Genomic DNA, 17,091 nt, shown 5'->3' with positions numbered 1-17,091 from the left:
TATGCTACAGGATCAGATTTTGTATTCAACTGGTTTCTTTAGAAATTGAAGTTGTTTTGCAATCTTAAGATTTAAGATATTTCTTCAGTTTTCATTTATGAATGTGTAACTTTCAGTGCAGCCATCATCATCATCTCCATGGAGTGAGAAGACTCCAAGGAGATTCCAATGTAGATAGGATATTATTATGATAATAATAATATCCTATATTATTATTATATACGATATTACTACCAAATGGCCAAGCACCTGCAATATTGCGCTTGCTGAGCCAATCCTACTATCTAGTTATATGTCCCACTTTCCATCACTCGTGAATATGGACCCAAGGTATTTAAACTTTTCCACCTGCCTCAGTGGGACTCCACTCACATGTAGAGTGCACTGGGATAGTTGTCTTGAGACCACAAATATTTCAGTTTTGGCCACACTGATCTTCATTCCAGCTTCTGCACATACAGCTGCAAACCTATCCAGGGTCTGCTGGAGGTCATCTGCAAAAAGCAGACGTTCAATGCTACATCTTCCACTTCTAACACACTCACTGCCTCGGCTGTTTCTATCAATCCAGTCCATAAATATTATGAAAAGGAGGGGTGACATAACACACACACCCTTGGTGGAGGCCAACAGAGACTGTGAAAGGTTCAGACTTTGTGCTGTTTACCCTGACACAAAACCATGGGCATTCATACAGGGACTTGATGGCAGCTAATAGTTGGCCATCCACTCCATACTCCTGTTCTACTTGCCAAAGCTTAGCCCGAGGAACCCGGTCATATGCTTTCTCCAAGTCAACAAAACGTGTAGACATTCTTCACATATTCCCAAGATTTCTCAAAGACTTGCCTTAAAGTGAAGATTTGGTTAATTGTGCTTCTACCAGGACAAAAGCCACATTGTTCTTCCTGTAACTTTGACTCAACTATACTCCGGCACCTTCTTTCCAAGCACCTAGCATATACTTTCCCAGGCAGGCTGAGCAGAGAGATGCCATGATAGTTGCTGCAATCTCTCTGGTCTCCCTTCTTGAAGATTGGTATTATTATGCCTATCTGCCATTGCTTTGGGGCTCGCCCAGATATTCATAGCCTGACACACTCGAGTCATCCAAAGAACGGCATCTCAATTTAAAGCTTTTAGCATTTTGGGCCGAATTTCATCATCACCAGCAGCCTTGCCCGATTTTAGCGATTTTATTGCTAAATGGACCTCTTCTGCTGTGAGATTAGTCATCACCCTGATCTGTACCTCTTGGATGTTCACAACTACTGGGCCACCTTGGTTAAGAAGGCTCTCAAAGTATTCCCTCCATCTGTGGAGGATATCCTTCTTGGTTGTTAAAAGTGCACCAGCAGAGACCTTAACTGCCCTTGCTGTGCATGATTTCCTCCTTTGAAGGTGGTGGATGGTCTTCCAGAATACTTTGTTTGCATTTGCATAGGTGAGTCTAATCTTTCTCCAAAGGATTCTCAAGCTTTCTGCTTTGTTGTCTTTACTGCCTCAGCGGCAGCTTTTTGTGCCTCAGTGTACACTGAGGCACAAAAAAGTACCAGAAACGTATCTCAGGTGACCTGACCCTAAGCCATGTTAGGTAGGCCTCCTTTCTTGCCCGGACAGCTTTTTGGACCTCTTGGTTCCACCAAGGTGTCCTTTTCTCACTGCCCATCGCCATGCCGAGCCGCTTTCTGCCACAGCATGAGAGTGCAAAGGCAGGGACAACAGTTCTGAAGAACTCCCACTACTCCTCAACAGCTGCAGTATGCTTAGGAATCACTTTGAACCTGGAGGAAATGTCATCCGCAAAATTTTTCCTCACAGCCTCATTTTCCAATGCCTCCCATTTCATGTGGTATAGCTGCTTAGACCTACCAGCATTGATAGTAGCATCTGGTTTCTGAAGCCATAGAGTGCAGACAACAGGGGTGGTGGTCAGTTAACAGTTCTGCCCCTCTCTTCACACGAACATTCAGCACTGAGGAAAATAGGTCTGCTGAGACTATAAAGAAGTCAATCAAAGATCTTTGTCCAAGTGTATCCCTGTACCAAGTATACTTATGGACTTCTCGGTGCTGGAAGAAGGTATTCATTATGGACAAGCTGTTAGTACAGCAGAAGTCCAATAATTTCGACCCATTCGTGGTAAGGTCAGGGTCTCCGTTCCTCCCAACCACACTCCTCAACGTTTGGTCATCTGTTGTCTGTTTTGATATTTAATTTACCATCTTCACTAAAAATTGTGCATAAGTAGCTGAAATGTTGTTACTTGTTCTTATAGGTTCTCCATTCACAATGCAGTTAATATTTTCAATGCTTCTGCCTATTTTCATTGTCTTTGTCTTATTATTGCTGATTTTCATACCAAATTTATTACAACAGTTATTCAATTTTAGTCAGGGAATCTTGCAGAATTGTACTGGATGTATTTAGAAGTGTAACATCATCTACATAAAGTAAAGAGCTGACATTAACATCTCCAATTTTGATTTAATTCAGGTTTAATACCACTTTCCTTCATATAATGTGATTCATATAGATAATGAATAGCAGAGGGGATAATGTACATCCTTGTCTGACACCAGATTTAACATAAACCCATCTTCCTGTATATTTCCTTCAATTCTAACTGCTGACTTACAACTCAAATAAAGACCAAGTATTGCTTGATATAATGCCCCATTGACGTCATACAACTTTAGCATTTTGAATAGCTTTTCTCTTGGAACCTTGCAGTATGCTTTTTCCAGATCTACAAAACTTAAATACAGTGGGTGATCAGTTAATGAACAGTTCGGACTGCATACAAATCAGAGAATGAACACTTTCGTGAAAGATTTTTATGTTCGGACAACAAACACATGTTCGGATGACGAACACCTCACAGAACAAACACAAGAAGAAGCGATGCTGTGTGTAAGATTTGTAGAACTGTATTTTACTGCCATCTATGAACAGTTTCTAGAATGAGACTTTGACAGTTGTATACATAACCTTTTTGTGTGCTAGTTGATTTCTGTTCTCTGAATTTTTGTAAGTGCTTTTCTGAACTTTTTATTAAAAAAAAAACTGATAATATTATGGGGCCTAAAAAGAGTGGAGTGTCAAGAACTATGCTCACCATAGAAACCAAGCAAGAGATAATAGCCAAGGTAGAGAGTGGGTAGAAGATGTCTGATGTTGCTAGGCAGTATGGCTTGAACAGGTCTACAGTAGGCACAATCTTAGCTAAGAAAGATATAATCAAGAAGACTCAAGCAGCTAAAGGAGTAATGAAAATCACATCTGAGAAACAAAGATGTGCCATCCATGAAAAAAAATGGAGAGATTGCTTTTAGTTTGGATAAAAGAAAGGGAAATGAAAAGAGATGTAACTAGTATGACTATCATTCAAGAGAAGGCTAGAGAAATTTTTGAAGAACTGAAGAAACAAACTCCACATTCGTCACATGAAGAGATAGAATTCAAGGCTACCACTGGATGGTTTGCAAAGTTTAGCAGGAGATCTGGCATTAAACATGTTGTAATGCACGGTGAGTCTGCTAGTGCAGATGAAAAAGAAGCTGAGAAGTTCTGTCTCAAATTTCAAGAATTCATTAAAAAAGAAGGATATTGTCCACAACAAATTTTCAATTGTGATGAAACTGGTTTATTTTGGAAGTGCATGCCGAACTGTACCTACATCATGAAAGATGAGAAAAATGTTCCTGGGCATAAACCCATGAAAGACCGATTGACGTTACTTTTAGGAGCTAATGGTGATATGAATCTTAAACTGCTTCTTGTCTATCACTCTGAGAACCCTAGAGCATTCAACAAAAATTCCATAATTAAAGAAAGACTGCCAGTGATGTGGAGATCGAATGGAAGGGCATGGGTCACGCAGGTTCTTTTCAAAGAATGACAGTTTAAAGTTTGTGCCCCAAGCATCAAGGATTACCTTCAGACCAATGAATTGCCATTGGACAATGCACCAGGACACCCAAAAGACCTTGAAGATAATTTGCTGGAAGACAGTTCAGTTTCTGCCTCCAAATACCACTTCGTTGATTCAGCCATTCAGGAAGTTATTGTGGGTTTCAAGAAATTGTACGCTTGCACGCCGTTTCGTCGGTGTTTTGAAGCATGCGATGACATTAACAACGTTTTGGAAGGGAAAATTTGATGTTCTTGAAGCTATCTGGCTCATTCAAAAGGTCAGAAGTCGCTCAACGACAGGCGAATGCTGTGTCCATCCTGCATTCAGGGAGATGGAGATGATGTTCCTGAAATTATGGATGAAATTGTGACAACTGCTAGAGATCTGGAATTGGAGGTGAATGTAGATAATATAATAGAAGAGCTCATAATGGAAAAAGAAAATGATCTGATGACAAAAGAGCTCCAAGAACTCTTGAATGAAGAACACCAAGAAACTCAATGAGATGTGTTTTCTTCTGAAAAAGAGGAAGACGAAAGAGGACCAGTGCCGACATCTGCTATTAAAGATCTTTTGAAGAAGTGGGAGGATGTCAGAACAACTGTCTTAGAATGGCACCCAAACCAGGTTGAGGTCAATAGGCTTGGGGATCTCTACAACAACAATGCTATTAATCACTTCCGAAAAATCCTGAAGAAGAGAGAAAAGCAAAAAATTGACATTGGACAGATTCTTTAACGTCCCACAAATGGAAAAAAAAAACATGACTGATGAAAATGCAAGACTGTATATGTATGTATTATTGTTATTATAAATAAACGTAGTAAGAAATTATATTTTTTATTTATTTTTTTGGGTCTCCAGAACAAATTAATCAAATTCTCATAAAAATCTATGGTAAATCGATGATCGGTTAATGAACAATTCAGGTAGTGAACATTGTCTTTGAACGGATTATGTTCGTTAACCGATCATCCTCCGTATTCCCATGATTTCTCAACTATATGTCATAAAGTGAAAATCTGATCCTGACCGTCTCTATTTGGCCTGAATCCAGCTTGTTCTTCACTAAGTTTCCCTTCCACAATCCTCAACTGTTTCTCAAGTATAATTGCATAAATCTTACCAGGAACATTCAGTAGGGAAATACCTCTGTAATTCTCACATTGTTTTATTTCCCTTTTTATACATGAGTAGTATGAGAGCTCTACTCCAGTCTTCTGGAATTTGTCCAGATGATTAGAGTAGAGCTCTATGGAGGTATAACAGTTACAGTAGTTGGCCTTTTCACTATGCAGTGCAGCTGCTACAAGACTTTTATACCTCCATACTTGATCATTTCTGGTTAAATATCATCTACTCCATCTGTCTTTCCACATTTCAGTCTTTTGATGGCCTTTTCTACTTCAAGTATGGATATGTATTCTGATTACATGCCTGTTGAGTAAAAAATCACTGACAAAGAAAAAATGAAACAATCAGTGACAGCACTCAACCAGTGCTGTCACTGATTGTTTCATTTAGCAATTTTTCGGTGTAATTACTCCATACATCAAGGATATCTTTTTTTTCTAGTTTCCATGTCACCTTTATTATCTTTAATTCCTTTTACATCACTCATATATATACACGACAAAGCCATTTCAAATGTAATCGGTTTAAATATAAGCAAATTTAGAATATGACAAATGTTAAAAATGTGGAACAAGGGGATATAAATTCATGCTTATTTTATGGCCGAATGTATGGAAATTTAAAAAATTAAGATTTTTAGGCTCTTCTTCAATAATTGCTATAAAAGATTTTCTTTATATAAATACTGTCATAATTTGACCATTGCTTGACATTCATTTTATTTTTTGTTTAGGTTATCCTATTATCAATGATCCTCTTTATAACCATGAGGCATTTGGACCAAAGAAAGGAAAGCATGGGGATATTGGAAAAACAAAGGATGAGGTATGGTTAATTTGTTCAAAAATATATTTATTTAAATTTCATCACACTTGTCAGCTAGTGAGGAGTTTAATAATGATTAAAACTATGCCACTCCTAGGTTGTAGGCTTCTATGGATTAAATTATTAATGATACCTATCTTTCATGGTCCTGTATTACTTATTGTCCTCTTTCTTCGGGGACAGGTTGCGTCTTCTGTGTTTCCACAACAACCTCCAAGAGTCTCAGTTTCTTGAGCGGCTGGTGATCTGTCTATATGTTTGTAATCTAGAGTTGACCTTTATTAATGTTATCCATTTAGTTCTTGGTCTTCCTTTTTTCTTTTAATCTTTCATAAAGAGCAAGGTTGGGTAGCCATTTTGATGACATGCTCACATCTCCATACCATTGAAATTGTCTTCTTTTGATCTTTTCTGAGACATTTCATCTCAAAAGCTTCCAAGTTTCTGAAGCATATAGCACAGTGTGTATTATAATTGCATTATATAATTTTATTTTTAGAGGTTTGGAGATTTTATTATTTTTCTAGTTTTTTCGTAGCTTATTTAGTGATGACCATGCAGTCGATATTCTATGTTTAATAGTGGTCATGGTATCTAAGTGTTCTGTTATTACTGTTCCTAAATAGTTGAATTGTTTTACCTATTCAGTTGTTGATCCATTCAAGGAGAAGTTTACTTTTTCTTCGTTTTTTTTTTTTTTTCAATTATCAAGATTCTTGTTTTGTCTGTATTTATGGTCATGCTGTATTCTTTAGCCATATTGTTTAGTTTGGTTATTAGGTTCACCATTTTTTTCTTTTGTGTCCAAAATCATTACAATGTCATCTGCATATTTTATGTTATTAAGGTTATAACTATTTAGATTGACCCCTTTTTCTCCTTCCAAGGCTTGGGTAACCATATTCTCTAGGTAGATGTTAAAAAAAAAAAAAGGTATGGGAAGATGGGACATCCTTGGGCTACTCCTTTACTGACAGTTATTTTATCTGTTGTTATACTGTTGAATTTAATTATTTTTTCTGTGAGACTAATATTTTTCTAAGAAGTCTAGGGTATCTTCATTGATTTGTTTCTGTTTTAATATTCTTAATAAAGTTACTCTGTTTATTGAGTTGAATGCCTGTTTAAAATCTATAAAGCAGTAATAGATATTATTGTTATGTTCCTAGTATAATTCTGCTAGTCTCTGTATTACGAAGATCTGATCCAATGTGGAGCGATTCTTTCTAAAGCTTGCCTGTTCTTCACTAATAAAGAGCACATATGAGATCATTCTTAGTGATCTCATATGTGCTCTTTATTCTGTTCTGTAATACTCTTGTAAATATTTTGTAAGCATGGCTGAGTAATGTGATTGGTCTGTAATTTTTATAATTTTTCTTATCACCTTTCTTGTAAATTGGTATGATAACTCCTGTTCTCTAATCTTCTGGTATTTCTCCTGATTTAATGATTTTGTTGAAAAGTGTGGTAAGGAATTTTAAAGTTGTTTGCTTTCCTTCTTTTCAGAGTTCTGATGGAATTTGGTCTATCCCTGGTGCTTTTGTCAGATTTCATTTGGTTTAGAGCATTCTCCACTTCTGATGGAAGAATCATTAAGGCATCGTGTCTCGAGTTAGTGTGGGGATTTGTTATTAAGTAGTTATTGCTTTCATTCTTAAAGGTTTCTTGGTAGTGTTCCATCCATATTGCCTTTATCACATTTGGATTTCCTGTTTCCTCGCCCTGATGTTTGATCATTTAGAGGTAGTGGTGAAAAGCTTTTTGTAATTTCTTTAATTGTTTTATGTGATGTTTTTGAGTTTTGGTGTTTATATGCCACATTGCATTTTTCTGCTTTTTTGTTTAGCCAGTTTTCTTTAGCCTGTCTGCAGAGTTTATCAATTTTGTTTTTGAGTTGTTTGTATTTCTTCTTGTTTTCTTCTGAGGTATGTCTGTTTATTTTTGTTTTTAGTTTTCTTTTTTCTGCACATTTTTCTAAAATTTCAGATGTTATCCATTTATTATTGGGTCTCTTATAAATTCCTAAAGTTTCCCTCCCTTGCCAAGTTAATTAATATTTCTTTTCCTGTTTTCCAAAGATTTTCAGTTTCATTTGTTTGAGTTCTATTTATTTCTTCAATTTTCCTAATGTAGTCTAATCTTATTTGGTTTTTTTTTAACTTTTCCATGTGGAATTTATCAATTCTATTTCTTTTATAGTTAACTTTGAATTTTATCTGTTGCAGAGAGGAGTTCATGGTCTGTATCCAGCTGTAGGCTTTTGAGTGTTCTTACATTTTTGATCATTGTAGAATAGTCCATTGTCTTCTTCATTGTGACTTGCGTCTGGTGCGTAAATCTGAATAATCTTTATGTGTAGTCCTTTTTCTTTGGCTTTTAATCTAATTCCTATTATTCTGGATGAGATAGGTTTAATATCTGTTATGCTTGCAGTAAGATTTTGTTTTATTAGAATTGCAACTACTTCTCTATGTACATCGTCTCTTCTTTCTGAATAGAATAATTTGTCCTCTGGTATGTTTAGGCATTCTTCTCCTGTCCAGTGAGTTTCTGAGATTCCTATAATATCCCACTTTATCCTTTTCAGACTCTTGTAGAATTTGGAGTTTTCCTACTTTGTATCTGATATTTACAGTAGCTATATAATTATCACATTTTGCTGACCACATAGAACATTTCTCACCAACACTATGTGAAGCTTGTGTTGGTGCGTCGGCTACCACATATGCGATAGTGTGAGATGTATTCCCGGTAATCGTTAAATCCATGGAAGTTTTTGGCATTTTAGCGTGACTGGCTTGCCATTCCTCTGCCCCACACACCCTTTGGTCCACGGCTCCTTATTCTTTATTCGGAGTAACCCATTGGGGCTTCCCTCATCTGCCACGCAAGGGACACGCCTGGTAGGAGTCTGGTCTTCCCCAAGTGGTAGTGTATACCATGGTTTATTTCTCTCTCTCTCTCTCTCTCTCTCGCTCTATGTTCACTGGGCATCTACAGATGCCATATGGTCACACCAGGCCTCGCCATGTAGTCCTGTTGTTTGCTTTTCTGGCAGCCTCAACTCTCTGAAGATCAGTCACTCCACACATGCCATCCTTCTATCTCATTGATGGTCTACCCCTGCCTCTTTTTCCAGGAACTTTACCTTCTATTACTGTTCTGAGAAGTCCTCCTTCCATCCTTTCTATGTGTCCAAAATATTTTAACTTTCTTCTGTCAATATCCTTAAGGAGCCTTAAAGTTCTACTAATCTTTTCTAACATCCGTTCATTTGTACGCTTTTCAGTATATGATATCCTCAACAGCCTTCTGTAACACCACATCTCAAAAGCAGATATCGGTTTCTTATCTGACTTCTTTAGGTTCCAAGTCTCGCATCCATAAGTCGCTGTTGGAAAAACATCTGCATCTAAAATCCTCAACTTTGTTCCCATGGAGATAGATCCATCCTTCCAGATTTTAGACAGGTCTCTGACTGTTGTTTTAGCCATTCCTAACCTTTTTCTGATGTCTTCTGAACAGCAATTCTTCACATTAATAATGGATCCCAAGTACTCAAACTTGCTGACTTCCTCAATTCTCTCTCCATTAAGATACACTTGTTTATCAAGAGCTTCTCCGTTTGTTTTTCCTTTGAGAACCATGATCTTTGTCTTGCTAGAATTGAGTTGAAGTCCTCTGTTATTACTGATCTTGTTAACTTTGTCAAGAATTAGTCCTAGTTCTTCCATGTCATTACAAATGAGTACTGTATCATCAGCGTACCTCAGATTACTGATCAATCTACCTCCTATCGTAATTCCTGTCCTGAACTCATCCAATGCTTCACGCATGATGTCCTCTGCATATATACTAAACAAGTGAGGAAAAAGTAAACATCCTTGTCTAACTCCTTTTCCAACTTGAAGCCAGTCAGTCAATCCAACACCTGTTCTTACTGTGGCTTCTTGCTCCTTATACAAGTTGGCTATCAACCTGATAGTGTGTTGAGGAAAACCCATTCTTTTCATTACTTCCCACAATTTCACATGCTCAACACAGTCAAAAGCTTTAGAGTAGTCTAAGAAACACATCACCAGAGGGAGTCTGAATTCTTTATATTTTTCTATGATCTGTCTAAGGCAAAGGATCTGATCTCTGGTGCCCCTGCCTTTCCTAAAACCTGCTTGTTCCTCATGGTTTATTCTTTATGGTTTATTTAACAAGAATTTTTTTATTTTTTTTGTTGGTGAATAGGTAGTGGCTTCATCATGATCATAAGTCTCTTTTTTGATAGGTTATAGTGGTAAGAAATAAGTCAACCATACCTGAAATTACTTTCCTGCCATATGTCAGTGTTCCTGTACAGTCAGACTGAATTTTATTACCTTTATTTTCTTGTCTTAACACTTTGCTAGCACTCTTTACATATGAGGAAGCATGCTAAACTGCATCTTAACATGAAGTGGATAATAATAGAAAAAAAATCCTAATATTGCTTGGTATTTACAAAAAAGTATTACAAGTTATACTTTTTCTTTGAAATGACATCTTAATGCATGTAATTCCTAAGACAAATGATTTATATATGGCAGATAATAAAATTTTACAAATATTTTGTAAAGCTGACACTGTCATACATGCCATACCTATATAGTAGTTACATATGCTATACTGATGTTTGTTCATTCTTTGTTTCATTAATTTATTGCTTTATAGTGTAGACTCTCTAGTTTGCTGTTAGTAAATTATGAAATATCCGTTTTTTTCTGACTTTCTAAAGCAAAAAACAAAGATTACAAGCATTTATATGTATGATCTATTTTTGCCATTTCTGTACTCTTTTATATGAAGAAATTTCATAGTGTATACTGTTGCTTGCTATATGCTAAAAAAAAAAAAAACTGGCTATATCTTCTTCCTTTCTAAAAGATTTTAGTAATATACAAATTGAGGCATCAGTATATCCAATTTCACCATTTGCATATGAACTAAAATATCCTGTTTCTTGGTACTTTCATTCCTTGTTAATTGCCTACAGGTACAAAGTTGAACAGATTTATTTTTACAATTCATTCATTTAAGCTGTGAATTCTATCAAGTATTCAATGTGTATATATTTATTGTTCATTTTTAACTATAGTCGTTTCTTTGAATTCTGAAATGCCAAGAAATATTATTCTTGTTTAATCCTTTATCTAAGTATGAGCAAGAAGTATTGTCATGACTAGGCTACTTCTATATAGAGGCTAATGGCTTCACGTTAATTGTCTTAGTATCCATTAATGCAAAACACACATCCTTTCTGCTATGTGTAATGCTGTGCATTATGGGAAGGTTCACTACCCAGACCAGTTTCAACCTTTAAGGCCCAGTGTGAGCCAAACCTCGAAGAGATATCAAGGTCGAAGTAATACAGAAGCCATATATTTCCCATATGCAAGTAATGAAAAGGTGTAACACCTTATTAAATACTCTGGCTTAGAGTGAAATGTGGAAAGCTTTTCACTTTGTTATAAATTAAATTAAAGATGCCAAGAAAATATATTCTTATTTGATCCTTTATCCAAGTGCAAGCAAACAAAGTTTGTACATGAATTAAACAAGAATATAATTTCTTGGCATCTAAGAATTTAAATCCAGCTTGTTCTTCTCCAAGCTTCTCTTCGATAATTTTCCTTAGCTGTTTCTCAAGAATACTTGTATAAATCTTACCATGAACACTCAGTAGGGAAATTCCTCTGTAATTCTCACATTGTTTTATTTACAGGTATTATTTCTGGGAACATTCCCATGTTACTCCTCTAAGTAAACATTATTTTTATGGCTATTTAGCCTATTTTTGTTTAGGAGTACCCCTTTTTATAATGTCATTGGCTTTTTACTCAAATTTTAGGGCATTAATGATGTTTTATATATGCAGAATATGGAGAAATGGCTCACAACCTGTTACTCCCACCCCTGATCTTATCCCATCATATCCTTCTCCTTCCCCAAAAAAATTTTATTTTTCTCCCCTCCTCCCAAAGTATTCTCTGCCCACCTTTAATAATATTTTAAAAAAATAAGAAAAAAAAACAGATTTTTCAAAAAGTTTCCTCTTATATACATAGTAGGAATAATAATAATAATATTATTATTACCCCAAGAATTCATGGAGTCAAAGACTCATCTGGGACATACCTTTGTAGGATATTGCTAGCTGTCTTCTTATTCAGCAGCAACCTGGCATATGGTGATATACATTCATCTGCTGTTAAAGGAAGGGGGGGGGGGGTTGGAATGTGGGGATAGAGAGATGTGGGAGAATTATTGGAGGCAAGAGGTATGGGAACTTTTTGAAAAACAAAACCAGTTTTTTTCTTACTTTCTTATTTTTTTAAATATTATTAAAGGTGGGCAGAGAATACTTTGGGAGGGGGTGAAAAATATAAATTTTTTGGGGAAGGAGAAGGGTATGATGGGATAAGATCAGGGATGGGAGTAACAGGGTGTGATCCGTTTCGACAGTGCATTGTCTTCGGAGCTCGTGGAGGCTGTGTCGTCAGCTTGGTGTTTTTGTCTCTGGTGTATCTGTGTTTCTCCTATTGGTCAGAGGCGTGGCTTAATTTTTAAGTCATGGAGCTTCCAGCTCTCAGAGATTATGTAGGGCCAGTGGACGTTTATTGAGTTTTTGTCATATTTTATGGCTATCATTTCCGATATTCTAAGCATTGTTTCATTTTCTTGTATATCTATTATTATGGCTTTGTCGAATTGTGTGGTAAGTTTGTGTTCTAGGGCATGGACTGCTATTTCTGTTTATCCTGTATTTTGTATTCTGTTTTTCTTTTGGTTGTTGCATTTTTTATTGTTTAAATGTTCTGGAATTGGGATGTTGCAGTCATGGAAGTGTTCTTGTATACAGTCTTACCCATAAATATCTGATAGTAGAACCTGTGTAGGTGACATCACAATCTTGTTGTCAAGGAAATTTGTAAGCCACATTGTGGTGTTCTAGTATTTCTTTGTTATTTCTTCTCCTTCCCAAAAAAATTTATATTTTTCACCCTCTCCCAAAATATTCTCTGCCCACCTTTAATAATAATAATAAGAAGAAGTGTTTTTCAAAAAGTTCACATATCTCTTGCCTCACCAATAATTCTCCCACATCTCTCTACCCCTACATTTCCAACCCTGCTTCCTTTCAACCATACTTCCTTCCTTTAACAGCAGATGAATGTATATCGCCATGTGCCAGGATGCCGCTGAATAAGAAGACAGCGAGCAACATCCTACAATGGTATGTCCAAATTATTCCTTCTGTGTATTCTCCATATTCTACATATATAAAACATCAGTAATGCCCTAAAATTTGAGTAAAAAGCCAATGACATTATAAAAAAGGGTACTCCTAAACAAAAATTGGCCAAATAGCCATAAAAATAATGTTTTATTTACTTTTTATAGAGATGGATATCATGATAACTCTACTGCAGTCATCCAGAATTTGACCTTCTGACATTGACTTCTGAATTATGTAGTGTAGCCACTGTAAAACTTTTATACCTCTGCATTTGGGTGTTTCTGTTGAATATCATCTACCCCAACTGCCTTTCCACATATCAGGCTTTTGATGGGTTTCTACTTCAAGTGTGGATATGTATTCTGGATTGCATTCCTCTTGAGTATTTTCTACCACTGTGTTTACACTGCTTGTTTCATTTAGCAATTTATTAAAATAATTATTCCAGACATCTAGAATATCTTTATGTTCAGTTTTCGTGTCATCTTCATCATCTCTGTTTCCTTTTACAGTACTTTCCCCTCTATTTCGAAGCTTTTTCAACAGCCTCCACAATATTTTTCTTTTCCACCTTTTGATGTTATTTTTTATGTTCTTACCAAAGTCTTCCCATGATTTTTGTTTAGCTAGTTTTACAGGATTTCACTTTCTTGCATTTTTTTCTGCATTCTTTTTCTTCTTTTCTTTTCCTTGACTGCCTCTTTAACTTCCTGAGTCCACCACGGAGTTCTGATTTTTCTGTCCTTTCAGACTACCTCACCACATGTTTCTCTGGCTGAATCAATGTTTTCGTCAGGATTTGCCACTGACTCTTCAAGTATTGGTTCCTATTTTCAAATAGGAACCAATTTCATTTCTCCTTGAATAATATTTGTGTACTATAGTCTATAATTCATCTCTGAAAGCTGCTCAAATTTTGTTTGTTTTAAAACAAAACGGAGTTGGATTTGAGGCTAGATTGTAATTGGACAGTGAATTTAGTGCTCTTGTAAAATTTGTATAAGAGGGGTAGCCTGGACTTGAATGCATTTTGTAACAGGAGTCTCGAAAAACTAATAAATGGTATGAGACCTGATACAGAGTGTCAGGGAAACTGAATTATAAAGGGAGGAATGGTGAGAATATGTGTGTAAAAGTGTTATGTAATTGTCAGGAATGGGCATTATCATGGAAATGATTGGAGAGAACAATTTCGACTTTGTGTTTGTCCGGTTCAGATCCATTAAACATGTCTGCATATATAAGGCACTAGAGAAGAAGAGAGATCTGCAAGTTGTATGTACAAGAGTATGCAAAAGAACATATATAAGGCACTAGAGAAGAAGAGAGATCTGCAAGTTGTATGTACAAGAGTATGCAAAAGAACATGCACAAGCTTATTATGTCTGTACACGAATGTTAGGAGTATCAGAAACAAAGGGGTAGAGTTTGTTGTCTTGGTCAATATGTTGGGACTTCAGATTGTGGGAATTAGTGAGACATGGCTATCAGAAGACATGCTAACTGGTATTGAGTGTAAAGGGTATAGTATTTTTAGGAAGGATAGACAGGAGAGGAGAGGCATGCTGCTAGAGATATCAGATAACTTTAATCCAGTTATAGTTGAGACCTATGATTGTAATTACTAGTAACAGTTTTTAATGTGGCAGTGAATTTGAAGCCATCTGATGATGGCTTCAAACTCATTGCCACATGAGATAAGAATCGAGCAAGGTCAAATGCATAGTGGGGTGTTCTTACAGGCCTGGTAGTTCAGTTGCTAGTACTGAAGAAATGCATCACCAAATAAAGATGATGAGCATGAAAAAGAGTAATATTTTCAATCATTTCATCTTGGGGGACTTTAATTATCCAAACATTGATTAGGTAGCAGTAAAATCTCGAGAGAAGGATGAAACTGAATTTATTGAGCTGTTGTGAGACAACTTTCTCAAGCAACATGTGGTAGAAGGAACCTCAAGTCAAAGAGTGTTAGATTCGATTGTAGTGTCAGAAGGTGTTATAGTAAAATACTTAACTATTCTGCCTGTTGTTGGTGATAATAATCATGCAGTACTCACTTGGGAAGTGGCTAAGTTTATGAATGTTCCATTTAGGAAAGGAGTTACATAACATGCTGAACTATAAAGCAGGAAATTATGACCAACTGAGGAGTATACTGAGTTCAGCACAGTGGTATCGGTTGCTGAATGGGAAGAATATTGACTTTGCCTGGGAATCATTTACAGATACTTACATAATGCAATGTCAGAATGTATCCTGAGAGTTTGAAGAATAAATAAGGTAAGAATCAAATGAATGTGTAATCTTATCAAGCAGGAGATTTAAGAAAAGAATAATGTGGAAGGTATTCCTTCCACATTATTAATACAGTGTGCATAAGGATGATGTCTGTTATGAAAATTATAAGTAACAGGCCAGCAGAGTCGCAACCGTTGTACGGAAAGCTAAGTATAAGCACGAAAAAAAAATGACTCTGCAAGCTAAAGATAACCAGTTAGCATTCTATCAATATGCTGTAAGTAAAAGATGAAATGAATATGAAAGAATAACTCTACTGAATGCAGATGATGTGCAGAAGAGGTTGTTCAACTAATGAGTACCCATTTTTCTAATGATGTATGCAACACTGAGCTCACTCCTACTTCTTCACTGAATGGAGAAACTCAGATGAGGAAGAGGTATTAGAGCTGTTGCACAAACTGAATAAGAATTCAGTGCACCAGCATTAAAGACTATTTATTTATGGATAAATGAGTTTAAATGTGGTTGTAAGTCCATTGAAGATGAGCTTGCTCTGGATGCCTGACTGAGGTCACTATGAAAAATGATTGACAAAATCCATGGTATTATTATGGAAGACTGCCAAGTGAAAGCGTGAGATTGCTGAGACTATAGGCATCTCAACTGAACAGGTGTATAATATTCTGCATGAAAAATCGCACACGAAAAAGTTGTGTGCGCGATGGGTTCAGTTGTTGACTGTCGATCAAAAACGTATGCAAAAAGACATTTCAATGCAGTATTTGACGATGTTTAATTGCAATTCACAGGATTTTTTGCATCGCTTCATGAGTCTAGACAAAACTTGGATCCGTCACTACACACCTGAATCCAAGCAGCAGTCAATGCCCAGTGAAAGAGCACCGAAAAAAAGCGAACTGTTTTGTCAGCTTGGAAGGTGATGGCCACTGTTTTTTGGGATTCCCAAGGAATTATCATGATAGACTATTTGTAAAAAGGGTAAGACAAAATAACAGGAGTCGATTATGCATCATTGTTGGACTGTTTAAAAGAAGAATTGAAGAAAAAATGGCCAAGATTGGCACACAAAAAAGTGCTCTTTCATCAAGACAATGCACCGTTCCACACATCAGGCATCACAATGGCAAAATTGCATGAGTTGAGGTTCGAATTGGTTCCACATCCAGCGTATTCTACGGACTTGGCCCCGTGTGACTACTTCTTGTTCCCAAACTTAAAAATTTGGCTTGGTAGGAAAAAATTTTCTTTGAACGAGGATGTCATCAAGGCTAACAGTGACTATTTTGCACAATTTAACAAATCCTGCTTTTTAGATGTGATGAAAAAATTGGAAACTTGCTGGACCAAATATGTAGACCTCTATGTTGAGTAATAAAAGTGATTTTTTCCAAAAAAAAATGTGTTTAACTTATTTTTTTACCAAACTTTTCAAACAACCCTCATATATTTTACTGTTCATCCTGGTTCCCAGATAAAAGCAATGGATACCTTATGTAACCAGTGACCCAGGCAAGCATGATATTTGATTATACTGTACCATCATAATACAGATGTTTTTCCATTTGCAGAATATAAGTTGGTTAGCTGAGTCTCGCATTGATGGTTACTCTCAGTATACACACATCATCTAAGCAGATACTGAATAATGGAGTACACCACAAGGTGATAGCAAACATTAGAT

The 17,091-nt window shown here is 36.2% G+C and overlaps 1 protein-coding gene across 1 annotated transcript in view; it reads left to right on the top strand.

Annotated features, from left to right (window-relative positions):
- LOC150100923 (pseudouridylate synthase RPUSD2-like) overlaps positions 1-17,091 on the top strand; it is a 189,896-nt gene that overhangs the window by 152,831 nt on the left and 19,974 nt on the right. Inside the window, exon 10 of the mRNA XM_090401804.1 lies at positions 5,784-5,875. Coding sequence (XP_090257930.1) covers positions 5,784-5,875 — 92 coding nt within the window. The remainder of the gene's footprint in view (positions 1-5,783; positions 5,876-17,091) is intronic.

This window comes from Typopeltis vanoorti, chromosome 12, assembly GCF_054136105.1.
Source record: "Typopeltis vanoorti isolate ZY-2024b chromosome 12, IOZ_Tvanoo_1.0, whole genome shotgun sequence".
In the NCBI taxonomy this organism is placed as follows: Eukaryota; Metazoa; Arthropoda; class Arachnida; order Uropygi; family Thelyphonidae; genus Typopeltis; species Typopeltis vanoorti.
This window is presented reverse-complemented; position numbering and strand designations above follow the sequence as displayed.